This window comes from Hirundo rustica, chromosome 10 (genome assembly GCF_015227805.2).
Source record: "Hirundo rustica isolate bHirRus1 chromosome 10, bHirRus1.pri.v3, whole genome shotgun sequence".
NCBI classification, from domain to species: domain Eukaryota; kingdom Metazoa; phylum Chordata; class Aves; order Passeriformes; family Hirundinidae; genus Hirundo; species Hirundo rustica.
In genome coordinates, this window is record NC_053459.1 from 4,200,180 (window position 1) to 4,216,244 (window position 16,065).

Genomic DNA, 16,065 nt, shown 5'->3' on the forward strand with positions numbered 1-16,065 from the left:
TCCCTTCAGCAAAGAATGAGGAAAAAGATCATTCCGAGGTTGTGATGTGCCCTTTCCAGGTTGTTTTGAATATTAGAATAGCTGGGCTGGAGATCAAATTGACACTGCTTGCTCCCAGGCTTTCCATTTGTGTGACAGCTGTGGATGAATTAGTCGCACCTCTGTCTTCATGCACACTCTAATGACCTCAGAGAAAGAGACTGAGGAGAAAGCTCTCCTGTGATGTGAGTGGAAGGGAATGTTTGGCATTTCATTAACGAATGCTACCAATCCCAACTGTATTCAGAAGGCCTTTGGTAGGAAATCCTTCCAAGACTGAAAGAAATTAAGTTCAGATTCATGGATTGTAACCTGGATGTCAGTTGAGTACTTTGCTGTTTCTATCTCAGTAGACAGCATGAGTGCAGAGAAGTGCCTTGTTTTCAGACAACTCTCCTGCTCCACACTGCCCAATATTGCCTGGATCGTTCTGAGGATTTGGACAGGGCTAAGCATACCTCGTGTGTCCGTTTCGTTGGCTTTGCTGTGGAGTTCTTGCTGGTTTATCTGGTTTCTGGGCCTTAGAGAAGGTTTTCCATCAGGATTTTGCTACCTCGTTACACGGATTTAGTGGTTACAAAAAGAAAAAGTGAACAAAATATCTATAAACCTTTGTTTCCTGATATCTGAGTAAAGAAAAATGAAAACTGTAACTTTTCCTGCCTTTCTCTGGACACTTTGTAATTGATCCTGAAATGCTGCATGCTTTTGGGAACCGTCTGAACTATAGGACAAATGAGGTGGTGATTGCTGGAAATGTGCAAGAATATAGTCCATAAAGGCTTTGGGAAGAGCTGAAACTATTGCTTGGAAGGACATTGTACTGGAACTCAGCACAAAGGACTCCATGAAATTATGTGCTCTTCCCTATTTGCTGTTTTCTCTCAGCGCTGTGTATGGATTAGAGCACAAAGAGCTTAACACAGGACTCCTGCTGTCAGAGAAAGCCAGAAAGAAATGTTTAAAGGATTCCTGCAGTGCAAGAAATCTGTGATTAAAACATTTCATAACTCAGCTTGCCATAGAGATTTTCCCACAGCCCACGATTCCCAAGGGCAATTTCTCAGGAGAGATAACAATTTGATTAGCAGCTTGTTGTCTTAAAGCCTTGTTCCTATCACGTCTGCCACCTCTTCCTGGAGATGCTGAAGGAGGCCCTGGGCTGCTGTTCCTTGGACAGCCCCGAAGGCATGTGGCTGGCAATGCAGGCCACTGTACCAGTGAAGCAGGTGTTGTCCCTGTGCTGGAGCAGCCTTTGGTGTGTATTCCTAAAGAATCTCTTCATAATCCAAAAAATGGGAGGTGCTGTCACCTGCTCGTGTGTCCTTCTGTGTGAAGACTCGAAGGGTGTTGGGACCAGGCTGTTGTCAGAGTGAGCAGGTGAGCACATGTGCGGTGAAGTTACATTTGGTGCCATTATGGGTCAAGCCCTGAAATTGGGAATGGGGGGAGTGTGAGGAGGAAGAGCTTTGTCTAAGGAGTGCTGTGATGGCCAGACACGCTGCCAGGGCAGCCCAGGCACGATGGGATCACCGGGGCCTGGCTCATAGCCACGGCAGGGTGTGCCCAAGTTTCAGGTGCCTTGTGGAGTTTCTGCAGCATTTAGCGAGGCAAGATCTGATGTAGCTGTGTGTTTGCAAGTTTAGTTTCGGTGCTTGAAATGCAGAAGGCAAATGAATTTCACTCCCACCCACAGGAATGAGAGCCTGTCAGTCCAGCAACGCAGAGGAGGTGTCCAGCTACCTCAGAGAGAGAACAACACGCTTTTGGGAACCTACCCTGGCGAGAGCAGACACAGCCCTGCAGCCATCCTGCCTGGCTCTATGGAGCAGTCCTACAGAGAAAGCAGCGCTCTCATTGCCGTAGGAAACACTGAACTCCTAGGCAGGAAAAGAATGAGGAGCTCTACTCCCTCTCCCAAGCCTGGGGCTCATCCTGCTTCCTTTGAAACCCGCTGTAAACAGTTCTGTACAACTGATGGAGCCGGTTGTTTTTGCTCTATCCCTGCCCTCCCTGGGTCTCAGCTTTGCACACCTTGTCTGTGCTCATGTAAATGGTGTCAGGTTTAAGGCTGTGTTCCAAGAGTGATCCACATTACCAGACAGGAATTTCTGTTCAGCCCTGTAAGTCACATCCAGGAAGACATGGCAAAAAGTCATACATTACTCAGACCTTTGTAAGATGTGCCTTCCATTAGCAACTTCACCATGTTGAGGCATCATGCTTAAAGTGCCTCAGCCTGGCTGTCCCCCTGTTTTTTATTGACAAACCATTTGAAGCTGGTGGGGCAATGAGGAATTGCCTGGTTTTTAAAAGCAAAAGCCAAAAATTCATGGGGAAATACCCATGTAGGAAGCATAGGAGCTCACAAGTGTTATGAAGGTAACTCAGTGTATTCTAACAAATAGGTAAATATACACACCCTGAGAGCTAATGCAAAACACTCATTATAACAGATCCAGTGCTGCTTCAATAGCATATTTAATTTAAAAAAAAAAAAAAAGCACTGACAGTAAAGGCTTTGTTTAGGACATGCTCACTCCTGTGCCTTGTAATTTCCAATTCACCTGTTTTAAGGTTTTTGATTTATTTTTACTTTTAAGAAGGTTTTACATAAAGGAGAGCCCAAAACCTAGGTTGAACTGTTCCTCTAGTGTTACTTTCTCTGAGGTCAGAACTTCTGCCCTGCAGAGAACGTGTGATCTGGCTCTCCGGGAATATTTCAGTCTCTTTGAAAGTTTGCACGGAGAGCAAGAAAACTGGTTTGAATCTTCCTTTCCTGCCTAGCAAATAGTCTCAGGCTGCTTTGAAACATGGAAACACAGCGTGGCAGGGGTGGCTGTGCATGTGTCTGACAGCTGGGCTCAGCTCAGGGGCTGTGTCTTGGCAGCAGTGGGCTGCTGTGCTCTGTGTCCTGGCACAAAGAGCTGGAACAGCCCTTTTGGTGGAGGGCAGAGTGGGGAATCCACCAGTTTGTTTGCCAGAAATCTGTGCATGGCTGCCTCATTTCTGAGAGAATCTAATGCAGCAGAGTTGGTGTTACTGGCAGCCTCAACTGCAGTTTATCTGGCAGTAAAATAATTGCCAAGCTTATCTGTGTCTAGTGTTTGGAGATCCTAAATTCATCATTTTATTCCAGGTGTCCTTGTCCATGAAATAGAACTAGGCCTTTTTCTCCTTTATATTGAGTTGGGCATTTGTGCATTTGTTGACTTGCTGAATGAAGTTGATAGATAAGTGAAGATGAGGTGATCTTCTTTCTTGCCAGGATTTCAGATTGTGGGGAGCAGTGTCTTCTGTCTGGGGATGTCTTGTTCCCCACCCCCCCAAACACACAGACATTTTTCATGTAGATCTTTGAGGCATTGTACAAGACATGACTGAATTGAACCCTTGTGCAACTTCTCTGAGGCAGCAAAATCCAGGTTGATTTGATGGGCAGGGAAATGAGATGAACCTCAATGGAATTTGAAAAATAAAAAAAATAATAATAAAAGGCAGGATGAGCTTTCTGGCACTCCCAGTTTTATTGGGGGGATGGTTTTCAGGCCTTGCTGCTTCAGACATGCTTGGTTGCCCTCACTGTGCAGACATTGTTAAGTGTGAGAGAGGAATAAATCAATACAATTGCAGAAAAGAACATTTGGTAGCAGCTTAATGTTTGGGCTGTTACAATCACAGAACTAACATCTATCAAAACACCTTTGGGTTCAATTTAAAGCAAATTTAGAGGAATTCTGGGCATAATAACGCTTTTGTGCAATAGGATTGATGTACCACGTGGGGGCAATAAGTGATTGTCTGTGTCTCAGCTTCCACCTGTGGATGAGAACACGGCAGACGCAGCTGTCAGATTTTGCCTGGACTTTTGTTCCAGTGTTGTGGCTCGGCAGCTCTATTTCATTGCAGTTTGTATGTTGTCTACACTCTTGATTTTTGTGCTGTGGCTTCAGAGCTGCTGCTGGCTACAGACTGAGCCTTCTGGGCAGGGAGGACGTGCTTGGACAAGTTCCCTAGTCAGACTGAGTGAAGCTGCTGAGTGAGTGCGTCTGTGTGTGTGCAGGTATGAACATATGCTGTGCTTAATTTACGTGTTCTAATTGCCACCTTCACTATGAGAGCCAAGTTAAAATAGAGATGTAATTATGAAAGTCAAAGTAGGTGATTGCAAAAAGGGATTGCAGCCCCTTGGGTTTTTTCTGTTAGCAGAAGTTTTTTCCTGTACATAAGTACCCAGGCCTGTTCTAAGGAATTGGTTAATAATGAGGGTTTAATTTCAGGTCACGGTCTAAGGCTGGTGGACTTTGTGCTTTATAAAGGCCAGTGTAATTAGAAGTTGCAGTGTGTGTCAAAAGGCTCTTGAAAAATACTCCAAAGGGGAACAGTCTGAGAGGCTCAAAGTTTTTTTTCTGGGAGAAGTTCTAGAGCATGATTGTGGGGGGCAGAATTGTTTAAGATTGGAAGTGTAAAATCCCAGCCACAGAGTCTACAAATATCCATAGCACATAAATCAGTCGGTTTTACAAGGCACTGCTACTGCTGAGTGCCTTTGCCATTCCATCTCTGCCATTAGAACAAGGTGCATTCTGGCCATTTTTGAAGCATCTTCATTCCTTGCTGCTGAAGAACTATTTCTCTTATGCTTCCAGGTCAATTTTAACAGTAAGTGAGCCTGGAGCAAGAGAGTAATTCTGGTAAATGGCATGTGCAGGTATGGCTGTGTTGTTCAATCTGTGCTCATCATGTGGATCATATCTCTGCTTATCTGGCAATTCCTGTTCACCTTGACTTGAGTCTTTTATCATTTGCAAATGACAGTTGGTGGATTGGTCAGATTTTATGATTTCGCTCTTTTCAGTTTTTCTACAATCTGGGTTACTGGTGGGCTGTTAGTACAGGGCACCACCTGACCAAAGTTGCTAAAATTGGCTTGGTTTTGCTATTTAAGAAACAAACTTATGCTCTTCATGACTGATGGGTAGAGAACTGGTTAATCAGTGATGAGGCAGGTTGAGGAATGACTTGTTGATCCATGCAGACTTGTCCCTGCTGAGATGTCTAAGGTGATGTGGAAGGCAGTCTAGAGGATGGGTCAGTAAGACAAGATAACTGGTCTCTGGTACAGGCTGTGAAATACTTGGCTGAACTCTTCAGGGCTGAAACACCAGACCAGACACACGGCCAGGGTGGTCACTAATTGTCATGACGTTTCATCTAATGTCAACACAGTTGTGGAAAAGCAAGTTTTTCCCCTGGTGGACCTCTGAGGTGCTCTGCAGGTGGTGCAGTGTCACCAGGTTCTCAAGAGTGATGGAAGAATGAATGATCATCTTGTGGAGAAAGCTCTCAGCCCTTCCAGTTAGTCCTGCTGTGCTTAGGCTTAGGTTAATGATGCCTACAGCAAACTGTTGAACATCTCCAGGTAGAATAACAGATGAGAGAGTTGTCATACAGTGCTCTGGCTTGAACCAAAGTTGGACAATGGCAGTGAACTGTGGCAGTCAAAGCTCTGTGAATTGCCCCAAAAGGGATTCTGGTGCTTTCATTGACCCACTTGCAATGAAACCCATACCAATCCACCTTTCTCATTTCATCCTTGGCATGCCCATGTGTGTTATCACTGTGGAGTCCCCGTACAGCATGCTAGAGAGGTGAACTGGTGTCATGTGGCCCAGTTAGTTTGGTGTACATGGTATAAAATGCTGGCTTAAATGGTTGTAAATATTTTTGCTCTCAGCTATGCTTGCTGCTGTAGACAGAAGGGAAGACACAGCGTAAGCATTTGAAACTGCTTGCCTTGTTCTTATGAGATGGAGACCTCGGAGCGACGGCTTTGTAGCGTGTATTTGGAAAATATGTGCTGACAAAATCGTCAATAGGTGTAATTTTTCAGAGTTTCTCTTTGTCATGGTGAAGGATCTGAATAAAAAGAAGCTTTTCCAGCTGTTATCTTGGTCGGATAAGAAGTCTACTTTGAAGAACTTCCTCAAACCTCATCCAGAGTGTGATTAAAGAAAAAGATGTTATTATAGTGTAGTGAAAGCATAATTCTAATTGTCCTGCTCAGGCCAAGAGGAGAGCGTGGCGCAGATTATCTCTTATATTACTTGAGTGAGAGAGTTACACCTTGTTATCAGTTTTTATCTCAAAAGGAGAAAGTTGTACTTTGTCCTGACACTGCATCCTTCCAACAGCAACAGCTGGCTTTCATGTGTAATGACATTCTTCTTCTAGTTCTGGTCTCTAAACTTTCTCCTCCTGTAAAGGCTTCAAACACTGTCTGGGTGGCTGAAAAGTTTGATTTTGTGGGTGTTACAGAAACTCAGAAGCCTTTGTGGATAGCTGTGAAGAACATACTGCTGAGTCTGGTAACCATCCACTCCCTCTTTTAGTTTTTAAAATCACCAAATGTCACATCTCAAGCATGTTTTTTCTTACAGTTGCTGAGTATTTATTAAATGATTGAGTGTATAGAACAGAGGTTCATCCTGATATGGCCTTTCCCAATTGTACCCTGTGGCTTCCCCATCCCTGGAAGTGTCCAAGGCCAGGTTGGATGAGGCTTGGAGCAACCTGGGATGTTGGAAGGTGATCCCTGTCCCATGGCAGAGGAGTTGAAACTGGAAGGTCTTTAAGGTCCTTTCCATCCCAAACTATTCTGGAATTCTCTGATATGATGGAAAAGAATTTTTTTGTTTGTTTGTTTTGTGGGTAGACAGGTCAGAAATGAGCTGTGTGTAGAAACAGAAGTGCTCGGGATGAGGACGATTAAACACGCTGAACCTTTGTGCCTTTTCCTTACTTTGTTGTTCCAGTTCAGTAAATTACTTGTGTTTTGGGTAAGCAATGAAGTCAGGACTCTTGAGTGAAGCATAAAGAGCAGCAGCAGGGTGTTGATGTTTCTAAAGACTCTGCCACATCTGTAATTTTTGCTTCCTTTCTTGAGTGTGGTGGTATGTGGTTTTAAAGTGATCACATCAGATTTGTTCTCTGGTTTAGTGGCAGCTGCTTTTTTGCACAAGAAAACTTTAGTGCTCTTTTTAGATGTTAAAGAAAGTGATTGAAATGAAGATGACTCTGAAGTGTCTGCACTTTGAAGGATGTGAAACTGTATTAGCACTTAAGTTGCGAATAAAAAGCCATGCAAATAGGATACTGAAACAGCCTGTCAGTAATGAAAGCACTTCAGCTGACTGAAATCACAATTGATCTTATGAATGGAGTTGTCGAAAGTGTTGGGTAAACTTTTGCAACTTTCCTATTTATTTTTTTTTAATCTTTTTTTTTCTGTATCCATGAGATTCTTCAGCTCCACATCACTTTTTAAGGAGAACAAATCATGGGACATATTTTTTAAAACCGTCTGTCTTTTGTTCTTTTGAAGAGATGAGAATGCTGCTAGTCAGGAATTACTCATTAAATTTGCAAGTTGCCTTTTGGTGAGTGAGAGTTATGAAGCTGCTTCTGTTTGAAAGGGCTGTTCTGCATAATTGATGTGTTTTTTATTACCAAAAGTCATATGCTAGGCTAATATTCTGTTTTCCATATTGCTGTGAAAAGGTTAAGTTCTCAGAAACAAGATGGCTCCTTGCATTTCTCATGCCATCGGCCAACAATCCATATCTAGAGAAACGCAAGGATTTCTTTCATTCCTGTTGCTTCTTGTCTTGAAGAGCAGACTGTAGTGAGCTATGGGTGACTCAGGGGTTGTCAAAGGTGGCCTTTTTCAGGAAGAGCTCTTTTCCTGGCTATCCTCTTATCTGCCAGCCTTGGCCTCGGCTTTAGAGCTGATGAAATCCAGACGGTGCAAAGATCTGTTTGTCCTGTGCTGAATTTCCTACAGTGTTTTGTTCTTGTCTGTGTCAGTGAGGGATGGGCTTGCTGGGAAGGGAGGAGGAGGATGCTGCTTTTGTGGTCTTCAGCTCCTTGGGCCAGCATCACTGCCCGATGCCTCTGTGCAGCACCCACGTTTTCTCCTGTTCTGTAGCACTGAGTCTGTTTCTATCCCCACTTAAAAATTATATGTAAACAAACTAACTAAGTGAAGATATAAAATGTTCATTACTTGGCCTGGGGCTGGTTACTCGCATGGTATCGTCCCCCAGGGCAGTGTTTCCTTGAGCAAACGCGATTTGTGGGGTGTGCGTGATGGATGTCTGGGGTGTGCATTGGGGGGTTTCATGTGCCTCTTTTTGGGGTGCAGCAGCCTGCGAGCTGGCTGCCCTTCAGCTTCGGACCGAAATATCCTTTTAAAGCCTTCCCCGCGCTGGAAAACCACACTCTGGGTTTCGCTTTGTTATAAAGCAATCCTCTAAGCTCGGCGGAGCCGGTGGGGCGGCAGAAGGGATCGCCCCGCGTCTCTCCGCGACGAAGCTCCGTGCGCGGAGCCGAGGCCCCGCGGGCCTGCCCCGGGCCCCGTTACCCGCCCGCAGGGTGGGGCCGGGCCGGGCCGGCCCCGCTGCCCACAGGCGGGCGTGGCGCGGCGGGGCGGGGCCGGCTCGGGGCCGGTGTGAGCGCGGGCGGCGGCGGAGCGGGCCCGGCCTGGAGGTGAGCGCGGGGCGGTGGCTGCGGGCCGCGAACCGGGCCGGAGCCGGGGCCGAACCGGCGGCCGGAGCGCGGGGAGCGGGCGCGGGGCGGGAGCTGAGGGGGCCGGGGCTGAGGGGGCCGGAGCGGCGCCCCGGGCCGGTGGCTCGGCCCGCCCCGCCTGCGCGGCCGCGCTTCCGCCGCTGCCGGGCGCCGCGGCCCCGGCCCGGGGCGCTCGTGTGGGAGCCGGGCCGGGGAAGCGAACGGGGTGCGAGGCCCGCGCTCTGCCAGCCCCGGGACGAGGGCTCCGGCTCGCCGAGGTGTCCCGGGGGCTGCCGGGGCCTGGGGAGCGGCTTCCCCGGGGGCTCAGAGAGCGCCTCCGCCGGGGGCTGCCGCAGGGGTGGCCTGGGCGGCTTCGCCGCTGCTCTCTCGGGCTGGGAGCGTGTGAGCAGCCGCGCCCCGGCACGGCCCGACCCCTGCATTCGCCTCCTGCGGGGACCCGGGCTGGCAGGGTCCTGCGGCGCCTCGCCGTACGGTCAGAGGAGCGCTCCTGGAGCCCCGCTCACCTGGCCGGGACCGGCTGCGGACATTCCCCGCTGTCCCCGCCCATGCAGCTCCTTCCCAGCCGGCGTGTGCCCGTGCGGCTCTGCCGGGCACAGCCATGAAGCGCTACAGGCCGTGAGGAGGGACGGGGTCGCAGGGGAGGGAGTGCGAGGTCCTGCTCGCAGGGAGCCAAGACGCTGCTCTCACGCCTGGCCGCTCGGAATCTTCGTCTCTCTTCACTGAGGTGGTGAATTCCTGCTGCATCCTTTGGTGTCAGCTCAATGCAGCGATGCTAACGGGTGGCGATGGCTTAGTGAGGAGGTTAGAAGAGGAAAGTTCTCTTTTTTGTACCTCCTTGCTGCTCCGTGTGTAGTGATCCCTTCCCATGGAAGGCAGGAACCACCACCCTGCTCACACTCGGCAATTGGGAAACTGCCCTGGCTTCAGATCTGCCCCCTGCACGGGAGGGGGATGGATCCTGCCACTGTCCAAAGGGCACCGTGCTCAGAGGAGTTCCTTTGAAAGCAGTTGGTATCATCCAAATATGCAAAGCCAGATTGAATGGGGCTTGAAGTAAACTGGTCTAGTGGGACGTGTCCCTGCCTATGGCAGGGGGTTGGAACAAAGTGGGGTTAAGGCCCCTTCAAAGCCAAACCACTCTGTGTTTCTATGATCTCGCATATCCCCAGGTATAAGCTGCCTTTCCAGATTTGCTGGTAGCTGAAAATGCTGTCTTGCTTCTGAAAAATAAGTTTATTCCATCCAAGCAGAAGATGAAACTCATGGTGACTTAAAAGCTATTTCAAAAAGTACCTGGTACAAAAAGTAAAAAAAAAAAAGTTTTAAAAAAATTATATATATATGTGTGTATATATATATATATACACACACACATATAAATATATACACAGCTACCTAAATTTTGTTTTGTTTGCTCCCTCATTTAGGGCTGAAAGCAACACTCATTCAGTCACTGTGCTTCAGGGAGCGGATTTGGCTTTGGTGCCTGGTCCCAGTTTGTAGGAAATTATCAGGATAAACACTGGGTGCAAACAAGTTCAGGGAGAGGCAATGCAAGGAAGATTCTTTAATCCCAGAACACTAACATTGTGGTAATATTGCATTTTAGTTATGCATTGGTGAGATCTTGTCGTGGCTCACCCACAGCTGGAGACTCCTGGTGCTGTGGGATGCTCTGCCTCTAGAAATTCTGTGTTCTTGGAGCTTGCAGCCTATCTCAGGCTTCACTAGTTCATTTTCCTCCTCCTTTAGTGTGGTCAGCCCCTTGAACTGAAGTGTTTCCTGAACCATGGCACTATGGTTTTTGTCCAGAAATGTCATATGTAGTTAGAATACATAAAATGTGATGTGTGACCCTGGTGGTGAAGCTGGAAGTGGTGCTCCGTGTGGTTAGCACTCCTCTTGCATTGGGTGTTGAAGGCAGTGGGAGAAGGACAGGCTAATTGGGGATTGTTAACAGTTGGCATGGCATTACTGGGATGGCATGGGGGAGATGTTCCCAGCTGGCACAGCAGGCCCCTGCTCTTGTGGGCATCATACTTGCACATTGTGTGTTCTGCCTAGCGCTTGTTTGGCCTTTAAAATCTGAATATTGGCCGGCGTAAAATCTGAATATTGGCCGGCATAAATAGTTTCAGGAACGTGTCATCAGTAGGAAACGAGGTCAAGCCCCACTGAGTTCACTTTTCCTGTTACCACCTGTGGGGAAGGACTTTGACACGTGCAATTTCTGTTTGATACGACTTTGGTCTCTCCTGGCTGGTGCCCAGAGCTGGAGAGTACCCAGGAGCTCCTGATGAGTCCGGCCTTGGGTGGCCTGCCTGCCTTGCCTTGGGGGAGCAGCTGGCTCCAGCTGGAGGGGAGGCTCTGAGGTCTCAGCTGCAGGGCTGTTCCTTGTGCTGCCTCGGCTGTTGCCGCTTGCATTTTTTTCCTTTTGAGTAACTGCAGTGTGTGTCTCTTCCAGGAGCTGTTTATTCAGAAGGGAATGAACACTCCTGGAGCGCTGCTTTTAAGAGCGGGTGGCTAATAAAGAGCCTCGTGAGGAGTATGACCCATCCTGGGCAGCTCCAGTTGCTCTCAGGCTCCTGAATGCCAATAGCAAAAACTTACCATGCGATTACCTGATAAGGGACACAATATTACGGGGATACAGATGACCAGATCAAGCTCTGGTTTCTCTTCAGATTAGCAGTTAGAGGTGTAACCTGGGTATCTCTTTCCACTGAATTTTGTTGTTAGGGTGGTTTTAACATTTAAGACCTAAACGTTTTTCTCCTTGGCTGTGTGGCCACAAAAACCAAGAAGTCCAGCCAAAGAATGCACACAAAACTCCCCAAGAAAGGAACTTTCTGATTATTTCTGTCGCCCGAAGCTGGGAGGTTGGGCGCCGGGCAATGTGTGCCCTCTTTTAAGGTTAAGCTCATCCTTCATCCTGGGTTTGGTTTTGAGTCCCTGGTGCATGTCCAGAGCAGGGCAGTGGAGCTGGGGAAGTGTCTGGAGAACAAGTCAGATGAGACTTGTCAGAAGAGCCACAGCTGGGGGGCTCAGCTGGAGAACAGGAGGCTCAGGGGGAACCTTCTTGCTCTCTGTAATTCCCTGACAGGAGGGTGCAGCCAAGTGGGGGTCAGGCTCTGCCCCCAGAGAACAGGGGGCAGGACAAGAGGAAATGGCCTCAATATGTGTCAGAGGACATTTAGATTTGATATCAGGGAAAATTTTTTCACCAAAAGGTTTGTCAGGCGTTGGAACAGGCTTCCTAGGGCATCTTTACTGGAGTCCCGGTCCCTGGAAGTGTTCAAACGTGTGGGTGGGGCATTTGGGGACATGGTTTAGTGGTGGTGTTGGCAGCGCTGAGTTAGGGGTTGGACTTTTTCCAGTCGTAATGATTCGGAGATTGTCGCACTTTCTTGTTGCAAGTTGTCAGCTGGAGGCTGGCGGTGTCTCTGGGTGGTCTCAGCTGTGCTGCTTGGGCAGGGCTCTGCTGGGGCTCAGGGGCCCCACAAGACTTGTGGTGGGTACGATCAGGTGGGGAGGCATGTCTGCCCTTTTGGGATAAGTTTATCTCTACAGGGATCTACAAGTATGAAAATAAAACACACAAAATACTAAAATGCACTGGGCTGGGAGCTAGGAAGACATCTGACGGGTCTCGATGTGTGTGAGAATTGAAGCATAAACCACCCCCACCTAATTTGTAAGGACACGTAGGGCTGGCTTCATTCAAGTCCTTGGAGCAGGCTGCTTACCTACTCTGAGCACAGAGAGACAAAGGAGTGTTTCCACGAGCTGCCTCTCTTCTTTTCTGACAAAACACGTTTATTACAAAGCAATAACCTATCACTCCTTCAGCTGTGAAGGCTGTCCCACTGCAGTACCCACATACTCTGGACTGTTGAGGCACAGCGTGGTGTTTGTGTAGCCCACCCAAAAGGCCCAAGGAGTCTCCCTGTGTGTTCTGCTGGGTGCCTTGCACCCTGCTGCAGTACTTGGTGCCAGCAGTGGGCATGGGGCAGAGGCTGTGCTGCATTCTCAGCGCACAGGCCTCACTATCGGGATATTTGAGAGACAAGACCACTGAGAGACATTTTAAAAGGATGATTTATTGCTCTTATCTTCTACAGTCTCACGGAAGGGTGAGAACGTCTTCACATTATTCATCAGAGGTCACAAGATCTCTAGCTACAATGCCTTTTAAAGATTTATTGGCCAATAAACTGCTGCCACAAAGTTTGTTAGTGTCTTTACACCAGTCGCTAATTATTTTGTTTTACACGTTTTGCTGCAGTGCAGCTTTTCTTAACCAATTGTATAATGACGCACAAACCTAAAGTACTACACCTTAAAACATTTTACTACCTTGTAACAGATTCTCTTTTCTACTCTAAAACTTTCTATTACCTAGCTTAACGCGTTTCTGCTTAAACTACAAATCCACATTCTTGCTTCTGGTCTCTAAATCTGGAAGCCTTTTCCAAGGTCTCAAATCAAAGCTTGTATTAATTTCTATGTCTGGACCTGTATGCACAAGGTTTTGAGGGCTTTCTGTGCCTTGATTTCCCACACCTCACCTTTGTGCGGACCCCGCTGTGACTCCCCGTGCAAGTATCAGCACTGCTCTGGTGGCATGGGAGAGCTGCAGGGAGCTGCATGGGACTTTTTCCCCATGTCAAATCAAACATTTGCTCTGCACAGCTGCCACCAAGCCGTGACAGCAAGACTCATGCTGCAGGAGTCAGCCTACATTCACTAGTGCCCATCTCTGTAACTGAGCTTTTGCCCACTGATTTAATCTGGGTATAGCATAAATTTGCTAGTGAGGTGAGGAACTGTTACCTTGTGGCAGTGCCTGATGAAGGCTCTGGGCTGCCAGCAGTTGAGGTTTTGTGTGAGTCGTCATTTTGGGGATGCGGGAAGTTAATAGTTCTCATTACCTCAGTTCTCATTACCTCAATGGGATGGTTGGGTACAGGTGAGAGGTACCCACCTTACCCTTCACTGTCCCCAGTGCTCATGCTGCTGCTGGTAGGGGGCTCATCAGCAGAAAAGCTCATCAGAAACTGAAATGTTCATGTTGGGAGGGCAGAAGGCGCAGGTTTGACTATCCCATTTCTCAACCATGCTTCAGAATGGTTAGAGGTTTTTTTCCTACTTTTTCTTCCCAGCTGTTGGATTTTAGTCATTACAGAATGGTTTGGGTTAGAAGGGACCCTAAAGCTCCTCTTGTTCCATCCTCTCCATGGGCAGGGACACCTTTCACTAGACCAGGTTGCTCTAAGCCCTCTCCAGAGTTTCATTAACCCTATTACTGATTTTGCTAGTGGGATAGAGGGTGTTAAATAAGGATTTTGTGATAGTGCTTCAGTGGGTAGAATTTTCATACAGAATGTCAGTGGAAAGCCTTTCAGGCCGTAACCCTAACCCTCTATTTTCTTCCATGTTTCTCCAGACTCTGCTTGCTGTTGGAAGATGGGAGAGATAGAAGGAACGTACAGAATCCTGCAGACGCCAGGCTCTCGCTTGGGTGCCCAGAAGACCTCAGGAGTGAGTACCTTGGAGCCAGGGCAGAACCTCTTGACTGCCATGGCATCGTCACCTGCCAAAGCGCACGAGCGCGACCTCCCCATCAAAATAAAGATGTTGGACAACACAGTGGAAGTACTTGACATTGAGGTAAGAGATATTTAAACCTGACTTCAAGGACACTGAGCCTCTGGTAATTTAAAGCTCACAAGGATGTGCCTCTGTAGAGAACTGGGGTGGTTTGAGGCAGTATCTGAATGAAGACTCCTGTTGGGATTTTACCTGCTTACAAGTACTGATATCAGTTGCATGGCTTGTTTTTTAAAATCTTTTAAGTGTAGCAGATGTTTTGTGTTTTTAATAGACTTTAAATACAAGCACATACTGTAAGGAGAGTCTTTATTTGTTGTTTGCTTTGGGGGAACACCAAATGTCTCTTGCCAAAAAAATGTTCTTGCTTCCTGAGCCGCATGCAGCTTTGTCAGTTTGGCAGCTGGCAGAGCAGAAGAGCTTTGCCTTAGTTACTGCTTTATATTAATTATTTTAATGGTTTGTATCTTCTCCAAGTAAACTTGCTCCTATTTGAAAGTCTTCGCTTGCCAGCACACTTTAGGAGGCATGCACCAAAGCAGTATCAGTTCAGTGTTTCTGAAAGTGTTCATTTAAAACTATGCTTGGGGAAATCTGCCATAAGACGTAGAAACTACGCACAAATCAGGGAGAGTCTGCTTTTAAACAATCTTTTTTTTTTCTTCCAATTCTTATTATATTTTCAGCATTAGTGTCAGAGTTTAATTCTAGTTCACCTGAGATCTGTTGTTGGAAAACCACTGTGTTCTAGTGAAGATACTCAGCTAGCAGATATTCTACATTAGTATCAAACTATAATCAATGATTTATAATTTGGAGCCTTAGTTTGTTGCATAGACTCAAAAAGGGTTTTTCAAATAGAGAGAAAAAGTTGTCTGTGGAACTCTGAAGGAGCGCTGGATTTGGGGATGTCTTCTGCAGATTTTGTCCTGCTGTTCAAATGTCAGACATGAAATCTGTTTGTTTTGGTTTTTTTTTAAGAGTGAGGCTATGTCTGTATCCTACCACTTGAGCACACAGTGTCTGGTGCTGCAAACCCACCCAACCCTCATGTACCACACAGAGCACAAAAGCCTCTTTTTTCCCTTTACATTACGTTAGAGTATTTTTTAGAAAATCCGCTGACCTTGGTTCTTTTGAAGGATAATTTTATTTGTTTTTCCAAGTTGATGTAGATGGTTCTTTTGTGTTTTGATTCGAAAAAGAAAAAACCCCAAGCAACACCCTCAGCTCTGTAATTTTGGAAGTCAGGGCAAGGCCAGGTTTATGGGGCTTTCAGCTGGTTGTGTTGTATGTGCTTCCTATTATTAGGAGCTATCTTAGTTTTCTTTTTACCTGGAAAGCTCTCTTTGATTATGGCACCCACAGAAACACCCGAATTCAGGCACTAGTATGCTGAGGCCATAATTAATATTGTGCTACTTTTCTTTATGAGATCAGTTGGAACTAAAAAACTTAGAAACCTCATGCCTGACGCTGTGAGTGATGAGGAAAAGGGGTCAGCCTTGGGTCAGCTTCAGAGCATTGAGCACAAAAAGGTCCAGAGTCAGCAGCTGTGGCATTACAGTCCAGCTAACAGTGCCTCCATTGCCTTTCAGTTTTGGCTAAATAAGGTAGCAAATGATAGAAAACAGGCATGAGGTATTAAACTGTGACCCTCTGCCTGATTTCTTCGGTGAGCTGTTGGGATAGCAGGAACTGCTGACTGCCGTTTGTCACGGAAAATGGGAATTTTTCACTTGGGATTGAGGGCAGGAATTAGGAAAAAGCAGTGACATTGCTGAATAGGTGGTGTGTGCTACCACAGTCATTTTTCAAAAAGCAGTTAGA

At 47.0% G+C, this 16,065-nt stretch overlaps 1 protein-coding gene across 6 annotated transcripts in view; it reads left to right on the plus strand.

Annotated features, from left to right (window-relative positions):
• Positions 1–8,530: 8,530 nt before the first annotated feature.
• FARP2 (FERM, ARH/RhoGEF and pleckstrin domain protein 2) overlaps positions 8,531–16,065 on the plus strand; it is a 73,288-nt gene continuing 65,753 nt past the window's right edge. For 2 of the 6 annotated variants that reach the window (XR_009208146.1, XR_005702326.2), the window contains exons 1-2: positions 13,682–13,754; positions 14,072–14,295. Coding sequence is in view for 4 of the 6 variants with exons in the window: in XM_040073978.2 (XP_039929912.1) it covers positions 13,742–13,754; positions 14,072–14,295 (237 nt within the window). In the remaining 2 variants the exon portion in view is untranslated. Of the gene's footprint in view, positions 8,587–13,681; positions 13,755–14,071; positions 14,296–16,065 lie in introns of those variants that run through there. The other 4 variants (XM_040073979.2, XM_040073978.2, XM_040073980.2 and 1 more) reach the window with 4 other exon arrangements.